Here is a 16,052-nt window from a genome sequence, read left to right as displayed (position 1 = left end):
AACCTTGACCACTGCATAGATTTGGGGCATCCCAGTGGCACTGCCCACCCTTTCTTTGGAAAAGTAGGGTGCTGAGAACCCAAGGCAGCTGGATGGCTCTTCTGTGCCCTCTGGTGGCCAGTGCATTGGGACACATGCCCTCAGATCAAGTTGGCTGGGCCAACGCAAAGGCAAGCTCCGCCCCACCCCACCCCAGCTCCTCATCTGCAGGAGGGGCTCGGCAACTGCCAGGGAGCCAGAGAAGAACTGCTGCCTGCCTGGGCCCACTTGGAAAGGGGCTGCAGGAAGCTAAAAACTGGCATTCGAGAAGCAAACCGCTCTTTGCAAACCTTCCTGTCCAGGGCATAGATGAGCCTCTAGCACAGCCGGGGACCTAACTGGAGTTCCATTTGTTGTGGGCAGCTGTTCCAAGGGCCCCTTTCCTCTCTGCCCTGCAAACAGACCTACTTCCACACACATTTCTTAGTTAGACAAAGAAGAGGAAAATCTCATGAAAAGCATTAAAGATATAACTCCTTTCCCCTTCAGTAATCTGAAATCGTGTAGAAACCATGGCTGTGCTTAGGGGCTCAAGCAGGTACCATCCTCCACTTCAAAGTGCCTCCCCCTTGGCTTTGCTCCATATCTAGACGTGGAGCTTCCCAGAACACCGCCCAGATACCACCCCAGCTGCTCCAGCTCCCCAAACAAATCCTGACCCTCAAGTGCCTTCTAATGGGGTTGGTACTGCTCTGCTGGGCCAGTGACAAATGACCACCAGAGATGTGGCTCAGGTCAACACTGTCCTTCTTGTGCAGGTCATGGTTTTGTCAGAGCACTGTCCACCCCCAGGGCATGGTAACAGGTGACCACGGAGACCCGTGTCCTGAGAACTCGGGGCCCTATGGTAGGAAGAGAAGGGGTTCCAGAGTGGGACACTCCTAGGATGGGATCCCCCCTTGCCGTCTACTCTCTGAGTGCCCCTCACCCCATCTCCCACCTCCCAGAGCCTGTTTCCTCCTGTGTATCATAAGAAAGCTTGCATGGGGTGGGGTGAAGACTCAATAAGGCACTGCGTGGTAGCACACAGGGGCTCCACGGGTCTCTCCTCAGTGTGTCTCTGGCCTCTGTGCAAGCCAGCTGCTGCCAAATTGTCCAGCTAGCTTTGCCAAACTGCCCGACTTTCCCTCCAGAAGCATCCAGGCAGAAAAATAAGGTTAAAGACCTACCCCTTCTGAGCTCTGTTTTCGACTGTCTAGTGCAGACGCGAGTCCTCCAGTAGCCTGGGGATCCTCATAGGTCACCCTGGGGACAAAGCAGCACAAGCAGAGTGAGTTCTCCCCCAGCGCTCATGGGGGGCCGGGACAGTGGCCTGTAATCACTTTCTATCCCATGGCACCTTCCTCAGATGTCCCTGGAAAACTGTTTCCTGTGACCTTGGCATTGGGCAGAGGCTAAGGGCTCATGCTGCCTGTCTCCCTGCAGCTGAAGCTAGGAGACCTATGTCCCAGCTCGGGTTCAGCCACTAATCTCCTCTGGGATATGGGATACTGTGCACCTCAATGTCCCTCTCTTGATAAGGGTATCTCTGAAGCTCAATGACAGGATGTCAGAAGTGCCCTGAAAGTGCCTCAGAAGGACGGCCAGACAAAAGCAAAGTTAACTAATTCTTATTTTATAAGCAGCAGCCTCAGCAGCATTTGACAAGGAAGGTAGTATGCACCAAGATGCTGGGTCCGTGGGAAAGGTGGGGAAAACTGTTGCTCACCCACCTCTAAGCTGAACAGAAAGCGCAACGCATGCACAGCGCTTTGCCTCCCTGAGATGCAGGGGGATGTCTACTTTGGAATCAACTCCCCCAGTTCCATATGGTTCATCCTTGCCAGAGCTGCTGTGAGAGAAGCCTCTGCCCTGACCACTTTTTTAGGCAGAAAAATCTTGCTGCTAGGAACCCGGTTCAGTCCCTGCCTTGCTGCACCCTCCTCCTTCTGAGCTCCTCCTGTGGATGAGGGGCTGGGCAAGGTGGGGTCTGCAGCAGCAACATGGGGAGGAAAGGGAAGAGAAGAGTCACCTCCTGTGACACTGACAGAAATCGCACTCAAGTCAATCTCAAGGGGGGGGGGGAGAGTGTGTGTGTGTGGGGAGGTTGGCATTCATTCAACACCTGCACCTAAAGCCAAGTCCTCACAGCTGTACTTCACAGTTTCTGGCAGTCCTGGACCCGGTAAATCAAAGGCCTTCTTGTGCTGGCCTGTGATCAAACCCGGATCAATCTCCCCAATATCTTTAGAGAGCCACTGGAAGGGGCCCCACTTACGTCTTGCGCTGCTCAGCCAAAGAGTTCCCTCTTGTCTGGGCAAACATGTCAAAGCCATCACGGGCATTACACTGCTGGAGTGAACTGAGGGTGCCACTGACGCTCTCTGTCCCCAAGTCTGTGGCAACAAAGCAAACGGGGACAGATGAGAACCAAACATGGATTGTGGATTTGATGGAGGGCCCCCAAGCTAGGACACCAGCTGGGCAGGTTCAGGTCCCATGGGGTGGAGGCAGGACTTTCCTAGGCAATCCCAATGCATCACATGCAGAAACAGCCAGGGCAGGGCCCAGATAGGGGACAGAATAGCCACTGCCTGCCAAGCTGGTCAAGGAGAGGAAAGAGTCATCACAATGAAAAGGAGATTACTGGTAGTGAGAAGGCTAGGACCTGGGCCAGTGTACCTGCATATTTCCCACAATGCCCTTCTAAGGTGGGCCCCTCATTAACTCAACCACAATGTCCAAGGACCTGGGTCATTTATTCATACATATAGCATGTATTTCTTACACTCACCACGCTCAGAGCTACAATTCAAGTGGACAAAATTAAATCTGACATGGTCCTTGGCCTTAAGAATCTCCCTAAGTAGGCAGGAGACAGACAGACAACTGTAGGGCTGGGCTTGAGACACTGGGAAAGACACAAGACCAACACAGTGAGTCTTTAAGGATGACTGAGAGCATGCTGGGGAGAAGGGGAAAAGGCAGATACAAAGACACGGATCTGGAAGGTCAGGATGTGTGAACAGTGCTCACAGGGCAAGGGGGAGGTGGCTGGAAAGGCGGGTGGAGGTGGCAGATGAAGCCTCCAAGGCTAGGTAAAGCAGTGGATGGTGAGATGCTGCACATTTTTTAAGAAGAGAGGTAGCCAGATCTAATTAGAAGTTTTTGTATTAAATCTGGTGAGCATATAAGCTGGATAGACTGAAGGCAGAGAAATCTGTTCCAACAGAGAAATAGTGGCTACAGATATATGTGATATTGAGAAGCTAGAATTATGGCAACAAATAGGCCATTAAATAAAAGCTAACTTCAATTCAAAGGAAATGAAGGTAGACAGAGGAATATTTAGAAAAAGGGAAAACAAAAAACCAAGGCAGGCCGGGCGCTGTGGCTCACGCCTGTAATCCTAGCTCTTGGGAGGCCGAGGCGGGCGGATTGCTCGAGGTCAGGAGTTCAAAACCAGCCTGAGCAAGAGCGAAACCCCGTCTCTACTATAAATAGAAAGAAATTAATTGGCCAACTGATATATATATAAAAAAAATTAGCCGGGCATGGTGGCGCATGCCTGTAGTCCCAGCTACTCGGGAGGCTGAGGCAGAAGGGTCACTCAAGCCCAGGAGATTGAGGTTGCTGTGAGCTAGGCTGACGCCACGGCACTCACTCTAGCCTGGACAACAAAGTGAGACTCTGTCTCAAAAAAAAAAAAAAAAAAAAACCCAAGGCAGAGGAAAGAATTTTGAGAACCATGCTTGTTAATTATTTTACTACTATAATTTTATTATAAATTGGTATCATCCAGTATAACTGAAGCATCTAGGGTCATATATACATTTTAAAACTGAATGCACTGTAGAAAAGTGGTGAATTTCTTTTAAGTTCCAGACAATGGAACACTTTAGGTTGATGGTATAGTTCAAGAAGAAAAAGGTGCCAATGCCACCACTTCCTATTTCCAAGCCCACTGCAGACATTGCCAATCAACTGCAGACTCTTCTAAACCCTGATGTAGCTGTGGCATCTTCCTCAAACCTGTGTTCCAAACAGCCAATGAGCTGAAAACTATTTGCCATTCTTGACCCAGTTAATATTGAAAAGGAAATCACTTCAACCACAGGGAATGTTCCAGATAAAACACAACAGACTACTTTTCTTTAAAAAGCAAACTACTTTCAATTCCTTGGAACCTTCTCCATCCCTACTTTTCAACACAGGTTTAAACATCAAATTTAGGGAAAGAAATTATGAACTGAAGGTGGTACAATTGGCCACGACTCAGGAATACACTTTCACATGGATTCCCCAAAAGGCTCTCTTCGGGCCTTCCAGGAAGAGAGAGAAGTGGCCTAGAAAGGAAGCCAGTGGTGGAGGCCCTTTACGCCGCTACAAGATACTCACCCAAGCCTGCAAGCTGGGAGGAGAGGGAAGATGGGGGTGCTGTGTTCCCCACCATCGGGCTCACCACAGCTGGAGACCCTGGCCCTAGGTCTATTAAGTTGTCTTCAGTCACTTCATTCAGTACCTGTCAGAACATGAGACTGGAAGTGAGCCCCAGAGCCCTCGAGTCGGGCTCCACGCTGAAGGCCAGCAGGCAACTGTGCAGGAACTTTTCCCAGAGGAAAAGCATCAGCTGCACCAGGCCGGAAGCAATGCCTTTCTCTCACCTGCCTTCAGGGTCCATGGTGCCCCTGCTGTCAGTGAGCCTCCTCCCTGTCCCCATTTGAAGGAGGCAGCACTGAGGCACCAGGACAGTGACTGTCCTGGGAGCTTCCTTGTTACCTTCCCATCAGGGGTGCCTGCTAGCTCTTCCCCATCACCCCATCCACCAGAGCTTACTCTTCAGTTACCCAAATATTTTAACCCCAGTGAGAAAAACCAGAGGTGAGGCCAACCCAAAGCTGGTCTCCCTAGCCTCTACAACATGGAGGGGCCCAGCCTCAGGAGATGAGACAATTCTAAAGGAATACTTACCCCATTACTGGCATTTTGAACTGACCGGCCCGACCTGTACCGTTCAAACCTGCCAGAGAGAGAAAGCAGAAGTGAGGAGAGAGGATGTCGGGACATGCCAGTGGGTGCTCACTGGTCCTGTGCAGAGTCCCTGGGCCCAAGGCCAGCCAATCCCATTTGTGGGCTGGGGGCGCAGACTCAGACACACACAACTTTGCCACTCTCCTCTGCACAGGGCTCCCCCAGAGAGGATCAGCCTGTTACACGGCAACCTGAGTCAGCATGAGGGAAGGGTGGTGGCTGGCCCATCGAGGAGGTGCCTATGAGCACCGTAGGGTCGCCTCACACACCCAGATCCAGGGTGCTCCTCTCGCCTCTGGAGGGAGTGTGGGTCAGCCACTTTACCTTGGGGGGGGGTCTCAAATGTCCAGGCAATAACTGCAGACCCCTCCCTATTCCAGAGCTGTGCTGGGGAGCAACTTGCTAGTGTTGCTAAAATGTCCCCAATTCAACCTCTGGAGGAAAGGGAGTAGGGTGTGCATGGGGCAGGCACCAAGAGGAGGAAGACGGCCTGGTAAAATGGCCAGTAGCTGTGGGGAGGTCTGGGCCAGCCACGGAGGGGCTGCTGGCAGGGCAGAGCGGGTCTCCTCTGCACCCAGTCATTGTGTAGACAGGACTTGGGTTTGAACAGCTGTGGAAGGCCTCTCCTCTCCCATACCCAAGTCATCCTCATACCTGGTGGGAAACGGAAGAGCAGTTGTGAAGTGTATGTAGGGCTAGGAGAGAAAACATCATGTTCTGCATAGTATTTCAAAGCTCCACAATGCCATGGGCAAAGAGGTAGCCAAGAGACTTTTTCCAGGTGGAGCCCGAGAAACTGGGCTTTAGTGAGGTACACTGCTCCACATTTGTCTCCCAACTTGCTGGGGCCAACATCTGGTGACAAGGGATTCCCAGGAGGAACAATTTGGTTAGGCAGGGAGTGTCCACTGTGGCTTTAAGAAAGACTTATCTTTGCTGGGCAAGGTGGCTCACACCTCTAATCCTAGCACTCTGGGAGGCTGAGGTGGAAGGATTGCTTCAGGCCAGGAATTTGAGACCAGTCTGAGCAAGAGTGAGACCCTATCTCTATAAAAATAGAAAGAAATTGGCCGGGCAACCAAAAATAGAAAAAATTATCTGGGCGTGGTAGTGTAACCCTGTAGTCCCAGCTACTTGGGAGGCTGAGGCAGGAGGATCTCTTGAGCCCAGGAGTTTGAGGTTGCTGTGAGCTAAGCTGACGCTACAGCACTCTAGCTCCACCAACAGAGCAAGATTGTCTCAACAAAAAAAAAAAAAAAAAAAAGAAAGAAAGACTTATGTGGTTTTTTGCAACAGTGGTCTATAAGGATAATGGGAATATTAATATACCTGAAAAAATTTAATCCTCTGGCACCTTCCCCATACTCTCTCAGAGGAAGAATTAGTCTTATCAAAGGCACTCTAACCAGGATAGTTATGCCCCTATGGGACACGGGCCCCAGGATTGGCCTCTGCATTCTTTGTAATACTAGGACTGGCAGACTCGTGAGTGAAAATGCCCATGTTAGCTAGCTCCTGTTATCCTCTAGCAGGGGCTTAAATGGGTTTAACAGGTTAAAACCCAAGCTACTTAACATGGAAAAATTGGAACCACATGGCAAGACAAAGGGGCTTCGGGGTAGGAGTAGAGGCCCCTCAGATGGCTCCTGTTCTCCAACTGACACATTGGGGGCTCCTGGGGCCCCACACTCTCACTGCAGAGGTCTCCTCACCTGTCAGATGGGCACAAGCAGTTCCCATCTGACCCAGCTCTCCTTCCATGGTCAAAAGCTGAGACAAAGCCTGGGTTATGAAACCACAACATTCACCCTTTAAGACTCCAAAGGGCAGTGCAAATGCAAATATCCATTCCAATGACCCTAAGTGATACTGGATCCTTGTCCTCCTGATTAATCCATACTGCAAGCTTGAGTCAGTGGGTGTGGCTGAGGGGGCCAGGACCTCAAGTCTGCAGGAGACTCCGGCCACTGTCCCACCCTCTCAGCCCTCAGCTTTAAGGGGAGAAGTTCGGCTGGTCAAGGTCCTTTCTGGTCCTGACACTGGGTGATTCAGGAAAGCCCAAGGTGTACCCATCAGGGTGATGGGAACTGTGTTTGCCATTATACTTCCTATTTAAAACTAGGTCTAAACAAGACACTTTGGACTTTGGCCTTGGAAATGGAAAAAAAAAATTGCAAGTTTTTTACCTCAAACCCCAAAATGATTTGGCTGCAGAAAGAACTGAAATGAATGTGTGCGTGCTGCCCTAAGCAGCAGCATTCTGGCACTTACACCCTGCCTGCTTCCCCTGAACACTCTAGATGACACTGACATTTGCAAAAGAAAAGGCTTTTTTCTTTTTTTAAAGATGGGAAAGAGGAGATCCTTTTTCTTAGTAGAGATTTTTTTCCCTTTAATCTTTTTCAAATTCAAAGGATCATCAAAGGAGCAGGTGCAGAAGCTCTGGGGCCCAGACCCCCCAAGTCCTCCTCCTCCCTGGGCCAGGGTGGTGGGGAGAGGAGCAGCCTGAGGCTCACAGAGGGCAGAGCCTGATTCTGCACGTCAACTTCCTGCTGCTTCTGCTGCTTGGCTCCCAGGAGAACGAGAAGCATTTTCCCTGTCAGCCGGGAACAAATTAGCATCTCTGATGAGTATTTTCCAACTCTAATCTCTCTCTCTCTTTCTCTCTCTCTCTGTCGCCTTTGTTTATGAAAGAAATCCCCCTGTTATGGCAACAATCTTTTCAAGGGGAAAAAAAAGGAATCTGGCTCCTACCTCTCATATCGGAGGAAGACGTTGTTGAGGTCATCGTTGACGTGCAGCAACTCCTCTGTGACCTCCTCGTTGGACACGCGGGAGATGAGCTCCACGATGCGCTGCTGCATGGCCCGGCAGGTCCTGTTCAGCTCCTAGGAAACACACATACCTCTGGATAGCCTGCTGGGTATGCTTTTTGTCACATTCTATTGCCTTTGAAAAAAATTTGTACTGATTCTTAAAAGTCACAAAAGGAGTACATGCGTCTTCATAATACCAGACGTGTGTAGAATACAAATAGAAGGTCCTGCCGCACTGTCTGCCCCTCCTGCCCCAGAGGAAATGAGTACTCACTCTAACGGTAGACAGAGAAACGTCCACAGAGCCACACCGTTGTATATATATAAGCACATGTTTGCATAAATCATTTAAAAATATTAAAATGTGATTATTTGTAGTTTGCTTTTTCTCTTCAATAAAATATTCCAGATACCTCTTCCCATCACTTTGTACAGATTGCCCCATTCTTTTGCGTGTGTATCATAATGTGTCTCACCATTCTTCTGTTGCTGGGCATTTACGTGTGGTCTCTCTTTTTTTGGCCAACCCAAATAATGGGGCGTGAACATTTGCACACATACATGCTTACACACGTGAGTCAGCACTTCCATAGCACAGGTTCCTTAGAAGTACAATTTCTGGATGAAAAGGTATGGTCACTTAGAATATTGATTGGTAATAGGAAAAGGCCTCCAAAAAGATAACATCAGTTTATTTCTAGCAACAGCATGAGTATATTTTATGACTGCATAAGGTACATTTTGATGGCTTGTCTGCCACCCTGCTGAGGTCTCAGAAGCTCAGCATGCTCCCACACAGCCACCTGGCAGGCCAAAGATGACACTCACACACTCCCAGTCACCACTGGAGCCCTCTCTACCCTGGGAAGCAAGCAGCGCCCCCCTGAAGACAGAGCTTTAGCACACTATGGCCTGGCTTCCACGAGCCTTTCCTGCCCCAGAACAACAGTCTCACCAGTGCTCTTGTTTAAACTTGCCTGTGAAACTCCCTCAAATACCTGCCAGGCTCCATGCCATCTTGTATGCCAGACTGAGGACACTACAGAAGAGGGAGCTGGCAACCCTGCCAGGCTGGCCCCTCAGCATCCGTGACCACAGGAACTGCCTGTGACCAAAGCTCCAGGTCCCAATAGGCCATACAGGGTTAAAGCAGAGACGAGATGCTATACCCACCTACCTGGGCACTGGAGGGAACAGATGAGCCCATGAGATAAGGGGACAAGGAATGAAGGAGAAGTCCCTCCTTCTCATAGTTCGGCCTTAAAACCACCTCATTTTGAAATCATTTCTGGTAGAAATAACTGATCTATTCATAGCAGACACAGGCAATCTCTGTTTAGCTCTGCATCTTGTCTCATAATCTGGCTAGCTTGGCTCAAAGGTTTTCCCTCCTACCAGGTCATAAACTCCTTGAAGGGGCTGTTGTCATCTATCTACCCACCCACGGATGCCCTTAAGCCCTGCACTAAGCCACATACAGTGAACAAGCTCAGCAATCGTCTGTTGAATCACAACACCAAAGTGGTCAAACAAGCAAAGTAGGGAATCAAAGGCCACATATTCCCTGTACCCTGAGACACGGCACTCACACATGGGGGGTGGGCTCCTTATCTGCCTTTCCCTCTAGACTGAAGCTGCTCAAGGACAGAAGGCCTCTCTTCTCTGTTTCCCCAGGACCTGCGCTGACACTCAGGACGCACTCCCCAAGTGCCCCAAGGAAGGCAAGCTGCATTCCTCCCACGCACACTCAGCCCAAGGTATCAGGATAGTGTTTCCTCACATACAGTGCCGAAGAGCCCTGTGTGTCCAAGCTCAGTACTGCAGGTAGTAGCAAGGTAGGGACCTTGACACACCTGCTCATCCCAGAGCAGATTAGCCTTCGTGGACTGCAGTCTGCTTCTGCTGTCTCTCTTCCCACCGCTCCTCAGGACCCAAGGGCTCCCTCCCTGAGGGTGGAGACAACTATATTTGTCAGGGCAGAGGAGACCTGGATTTAGGCAGCTAGATACATTAGAGTCTAGAGTTCACCTTAAGAAAAATGCTTCCTTTAGAAACTCTGGCTTACCTTGGTGGACCCTGTCCGGCAATGGCAATGCTGCCCTTTGTCTTGGTTCTACCTGGCTCTAGTCCTCTGCACAGCCAGAATGGGGCTGTGAGTCTCTCCTGGTCAATGGGGAAGCAAGCCCAGCGTCTGGACCTACAGATTTCTCTCTGAACAGACTCCCACCCTTTTTTTTATTTCTGAGACAGAGTCTCACTCTGTTGCCTGGGCTAGAGTGCCATGCCATCAGCTTAGCTCACAGCAACCCCAAACTCCTGGGCCCAAGCGATTCTTCTGCCTCAGCCTCCCGAGTAGCTGAGACTACAGGCATGCACCACCATGCCCGGATCCTTTTTTCCATATATATTTTAGTTGGCCAATTAATTTGTTTCTATTTATAGTAGAGACGGGGTCTCACTCTTGCTCAGGCTGGTTTCGAACTCCTGACCTCGAGCAATCCGCCCGCCTCAGCCTCCCAGAGTGCTAGGATTACAGCAGTGACCCACCGCGCCTGGCCACAGACTCCCACTCTTGGTTTTCCTAAGACTCCAATCCTAGGTTTTAGAGAAGGCAGCGTCATCCCTAGGAGTAGGAGGCTTTGAGCAAATCACCTGACACAATCTCTCTCTCTCTCCCTCCCTCAACAATGAAGTGCTTTAGGTGACAGTGGCTCCCAGGAACCAGCTCGGGTCACAGCAGCCCAGCCAGGTAACATTCCCACCAGCAGCAGAGATGCAGCAGGGAGAAGGTAGTTGGCGCTGGAGGGGGAAGGTGTCCGAGGCAGCCAAGCTGGGGTTTCCACTCAGCTGGCCGTGGGAACCTTGACCCTAAAGCACCTTGACCCTTGATCTCCCCAAACCACCAGCTCCTCATCACTGTCCTCTCTCAGTTATCCACATAAGCTCAGCCTTCTTCCCAGTACCCTTCCTTCAGAGAATAGGGAATTCTTGGTCATCTGGAATCTAGTTTTCCCTCTCTAGCACTCACCCCAGGCCTCACCGAAGCAGCAGTAAGCATTTATAAACATACAGGCAAGTGCTGGGGTTGACAACAAGAGGGGAACACTGGAAATTAATCACAGAGGACACTGATATCCAGTGAAGAGTAAAGGACAAAATACCCATTCTATTCTACTTCGAGTGGCTCACGTCCCAAGGCCAGCCAAGAGAGGGGCACTCGAGAACTGGCCTGGGCCTCGAAGCCTGGCCAGGTCTCTGTCAGTGACAAGTTGCCACACAGTAACTGCCATAGGCACAGTGGACTGCTACAAGTCAAACCCAGTCACTGGGCGATGACAGGACACAGGAAAACCAACAACACAGTGGAAACCCTAATTACAGAAATGAAGTGTGCCCACGAGAGACACTAAAAGGTAGGGCAGGCCCTCAACAACATTAAAACAAAATAAAAATGTCCAAACTTATGAAAGAGGTGATCACATGAGATCATGGGAAGGATTCCAACAGCCAGGACTGAAGTGAATGACGTAGAATAATCATAGTATTTCTCGCACATCATTAAAGTGCAGTGAGCATCTACTTAGAGCCGACAAGGGAGCATGGATTTAGGATTAACTTTTATTATTTTTTATTGAGATAGGTCTTACTCTATAAAACGTTAATGGTAGAATCTAGGTGGTAAACATACAATGTCCACTGTAAAATTTTTTCTACTTTGCTGTATGTTTGAAAATATCCAGCACAGGAAGCACCGAGTGGGAGAGAGAGGGGCTGACCTCCGTCTCCCCACAGCGCACAGGCCCAGCTGGCTGCTGGGGAGCCAGTGGCCCATGCCCGGACACGCTCGCCAAGTCTGGGGTACTGTGCAAAGTGAGGGGTGGGTGTGCGAAGTTCGCAGAGCACCAGCAGAGCCACCTCCATAGCCTTCACGGCACAGGGTCAGGTCCCCTGCCCCCAGTGGCAGCCAGGGCAGCTCTGCTCTTACCTATTTTATTTATTTATTTTTCTTGCAAACTGATATGGCCAAGTATCTTACCTATTTTAAACATTGCCATTCACTGTAGAGTTTTATTTGTAGTGGAAAGGTTTCCGTTACTTTCAAAAAATATCTAGAAAATATTAGCTGATGTGATCTGGTCTTGGAGGCAGAACGAGACCCAAGGGCATAGGAGGCAGTGATCTCATCAACTCTAAGCACCAGAAACATCTGCTTTGGCCTTGCATTTACTGCCTCTCTTCCCACTGTCTTCCTGCTGAGAGTTGGGTAAGACAATCCCCAGCCCCACAGGCAAAGCCTTCCATGCCCCAACCCTGCGGGAGCATCCTGCTAGCTTTCCACAGAGCTATGCCCAAAGACAGGCCCCAAGAGCCTGGGTCAGGGATGGGGCTTCTGCACAGGGGTCTTCAGGGGTCTCTGCATAGAGACAGCTTTGCCGACTCTTGGCTTCAGCCTTTTAACTTACAGTCTCAAAAAAAGAAGAAAAAAGAAAAGAGACAGGAGGTGAGAGGAGGGCCAGACATTAAGATTCCTCCCACCACAGTGACAGCTGGCCGTCCACACAGCCCCTGCACAGTCATCATGGCCAGACCACCGCAGGCTCGGCTGAGCGACCTTCCTCGGCCTCATCCGCCTCCAAACCACCCAGATGAAGTGAATCTCTTCTGGCCTAAAACACCTGAAAGCCTATGGCTTGCCTGGGTCACCCTTCCCACGGTACCAAAGCGAGGACAGGAATTTCCTAAATGTTGAAGATCTCAGCTTTGGCCTCCCTCTATCTCTGGTTCAGAGGGGAGAAGAGCTGGTCACTTGTACAAAAGCCCTCCATCTACCAGAACACCTTATTCAATATCCTCTCTTTTCTGTCTAATTAATCCCAATGCCTTTATCTTCTCTTCAAGGGACATTCTCCTCCCCACCTCAAAAAACAGTCTTTTAATCATCTTTACAGGTTTCCTCTGAGCCTTCTGCAAGTTTGAAGGAACATGGGATCATGTCCTGAAGATCTGTTTTCTGTTGCTCTAAAGAAGGGAGGGAGAAGTCTTTGTTGATGAGAAAGGGGGAATAATGAAGCTAAACGTGTAGAATAAAACTATATTTCTCAGGCCGGGCGCGGTGGCTCAAGCCTGTAATCCTAGCACTCTGGGAGGCCGAGGTGGGCGGATTGCTCGAGATCAGGAGTTCGAAACCAGCCTGAGCAAGACCCCGTCTCTACTATAAATAGAAAGAAATTAATTGGCCAACTAATATATATATATATAAAATTAGCCGGGCATGGTAGCACATGCCTGTAGTCCCAGCTACTTGGGAGGCTGAGGCAGCAGGATTGCTTGAGCCCAGGAGTTTGAGGTTGCTGTGAGCTAGGCTGACGCCACGGCACTCACTCTAGCCTGTGCAACAAAGCGAGACTCTGTCTCAAAAACAAACAAACAAAAAAAAACTATATTTCTCTAGAGAAAACGGCCTTGACCATTTTGTCTTTGTTGAAATAAGATGCAAGAAGTAAGAGGGGATATACCATCTGTTACTTGAAGACACAGCATGGAGGAGGGCTTGTTTTATTATAATATCTGATGGATAGTCATATAAGAACATACATTTTGGCCAGGCGTGGGGGCTCATGCCTGTGATCCTAGCACTTTGGGAGGCCAAAGTGAGAGGATCACTTGAGGCCAGGAGTTTGAGACCAGCCTGAGCAACATAGCAAGACCCTGTCTCTACTAAAAACAAAACCAAAAAACCCAGAAAAATTAGCCAGGCACAGTGGCACATGACTATAGTCCCAGCTGCTCAGGAGGCTGAGGCAGGAGGATCGCTTATTTGAGGCTGTAGCAAGACCCTATCTCAAAAAAGAAAAGAAAAGAACATATATTTTTGGCATAATTAGGTTAAATAAAAGTTATTATTAATTGAAGACAAAGTTTGAAAGACTAAATAAGGAGAGACAGAAGGCACTGGATGGCAGGATCAGGATTTTTAAGTTCCAGAAAGCTGGACTCAGGCTTTCAGCAGCTAAGGGCATGCACTTAAGCAGGGACAATGTGGGGTCTTGAATTTCAGGTCCAGACCCAAGCATCCACACACAGGATGGGGAAGATATGGCTTAACAGCCATGCAAGAAGGAGATGGAGCAGTGTTTTAACAGTTGATGGAGGCTCGCCATTTTACAATGTCCACCTCTTATGAAGAACTGCCTGTTCATCTCCATGGTGGGGTGCCAACAACCACATTTGTTCCATGTAGAGATTGGGCAGTGAGTAGGGCTCATGGAAATCTTCAAATATTTAAGGACCTACCCATGTGAAAGAGGAATTAGTTTTGTTCTGTGGTCTAAGAAGACAGACCACGGTCAAAGTTACCGGGAGACAGAATTTAACTCAATGTGTGAAAGGGCTTTCCAAGGGTAGTCACGGAAACTGCAATCAGTGAGGCCTCGCCTGGCCCAGCCCTGTGCAAGGCACTGCCACGGTGAGAGTAATCACTCCAGTCAACTGAGCAAGAGGCGGCTCAGAGAGTGCTGGTAACTTGCCTGGTGTCACCTAGCTTATCAGTGTGAAGACAAGGACAGGAACCCAGTGATTCATAAGCCTGTGGTCTCTCTACCCTGCTGTGCTGCTTCCCAAAGTCTAACTGAGATGTCTGTTTGAAACAGAAGTACTCCATGGGCTGCTGTGAACAGCCTGTCCTTGGGGATATGGAGAAAGACCAGGCGGGCGCTGGACAAGATGCTGTAGAGGAAATCTGAGCACGCTGTGGAGCTGGACTAGCTCAGAGAGAGAAGGATTTGACACAGAGCCGAGAGGAGGAGTTGCTGTGCTCACCCCGGGCATCCCGCCTCCCTTTCCCTCAGGGGCTCCAGCTAAGCTGACAGCGCAGGGTGCTAGAGTGGCCTCAGCCTCTCCTCGAAGACCAGCCACCCACCCGTGAGTCTGCAGGCAAATCGTTCACACAGCAAGCTTCCCCGCTGCGCTGGCTGCGCTGTGGGAGCTACACCTGAGAGAGTCTGTGACACGCAGGCGGCAACTGGGATATACCCCGCCCACAGTTATGATCAGCTACACCGGTGCTTCCAGGCCCGACACCACCGATTACCTCTCTTCCCCTTCTCTCCGCCTCCTACCCAGCAATTTATACTCCAGTCGGGAGCAGCGTCTGTTGGTGGAGACATTTGAGTTGGTGACAAATGTGTCTCTTTCCATGGCCCTGGCCAGCATCTGAGCTCTGGGCTGCTCCTGCCCTGAGCACTCTGGCTGCCCTCCAGCTTGATGGAGGGTCCTGGGGAATAATTCTGCTCCTTGCACTCTCTAAGCAGGCGGTGGCATTTTCCCACGCGTAAGGCTCACTGTTCAGTGTGGCTCAGACCCTGCCCGCTGGCTTCTCACTGCCAGGGGAAGAAGAGGAGGGAAGATGTCAGGGATGGCTGAGGCGCGAGGCCTCCAGCCAGGAGAGCCGTGTCTGTGCACAGCTGTTCACAGTGCTACCCAACCTCTGCATCTCCCGTGCTGGAAGGACAGCCTTCTGCTGGCACCCAGAATCATTCTTTTTCTGTTTGATTTATAAGATAGCAGTGAGGGCTGGTAGGCTCAGAGTTGGAACAAAACAGAGGGAAGGAAAACGTCATGGGAAGCAACCTATTTTTGAAAACCAAGAGCTGACGCCAGGAGATTAGGTTCTGTTTATCTTGGCTGATGGGCTTGTTAAAAAAAAAAAAAGACAAAAAAACCAAAAGAAAAAAAATAACCTCACAGTCACACACACACACACACACACACACACACACACACACACAACACAAACACGCACGCGCTCGTGGAGTATTCCTGCTGTCTGGGTCTGCTCTGGCTGTCTGGAAGCATCTTGGCTTTGTTCAACACATCTCCTGCTGCCAGGAGCTCAGCTCTGTCCAGAGCAAACCCCCCTGTCAGCAGGAATTCCGACGCTGACACAGCACAAAGCTGCCTCAAGAGGCCCCCTCCGTGTCTGGACTGACCTCAGATTCCTGTGCATCTGGCTCATGCCCGGCAGAGCCCTCCCGCGGCCGGGAACGGAGGCCGATGATGATGCACTGAGGGGAGGCTGGGGCCCACGGAGTGTGGCGCGTGTCCAGCCAGACCTGCTGCAAGCCCGGTCTGATGCAGGTGTCAGGAGTGCGGTCTGGGAGCAAGGGAGAGGCCACTTGGGGCTCCTCA

General features: G+C 50.3%; 1 protein-coding gene across 5 annotated transcripts in view; it reads right to left on the bottom strand.

The window, feature by feature from the left end:
* Positions 1–16,052, bottom strand: part of TOM1L2 (target of myb1 like 2 membrane trafficking protein) — a 111,729-nt gene that overhangs the window by 11,768 nt on the left and 83,909 nt on the right. For 4 of the 5 annotated variants that reach the window (XM_012747904.3, XM_075994067.1, XM_075994068.1 and 1 more), the window contains exons 8-12: positions 7,804–7,937; positions 4,990–5,038; positions 4,417–4,540; positions 2,297–2,414; positions 1,209–1,284 (exon numbers count right to left, since the gene is read on the bottom strand). In XM_012747904.3, coding sequence (XP_012603358.2) covers positions 1,209–1,284; positions 2,297–2,414; positions 4,417–4,540; positions 4,990–5,038; positions 7,804–7,937 — 501 coding nt within the window. The remainder of the gene's footprint in view (positions 1–1,208; positions 1,285–2,296; positions 2,415–4,416; positions 4,541–4,989; positions 5,039–7,803; positions 7,938–16,052) is intronic. The other variant, XM_075994070.1, reaches the window with a different exon arrangement.

Source organism: Microcebus murinus, chromosome 18 (genome assembly GCF_040939455.1).
Source record: "Microcebus murinus isolate Inina chromosome 18, M.murinus_Inina_mat1.0, whole genome shotgun sequence".
NCBI lineage: Eukaryota > Metazoa > Chordata > Mammalia > Primates > Cheirogaleidae > Microcebus > Microcebus murinus.
Note: the sequence above shows the minus strand (reverse complement) of the source record. Positions and strands in the feature narration are given on the sequence as shown.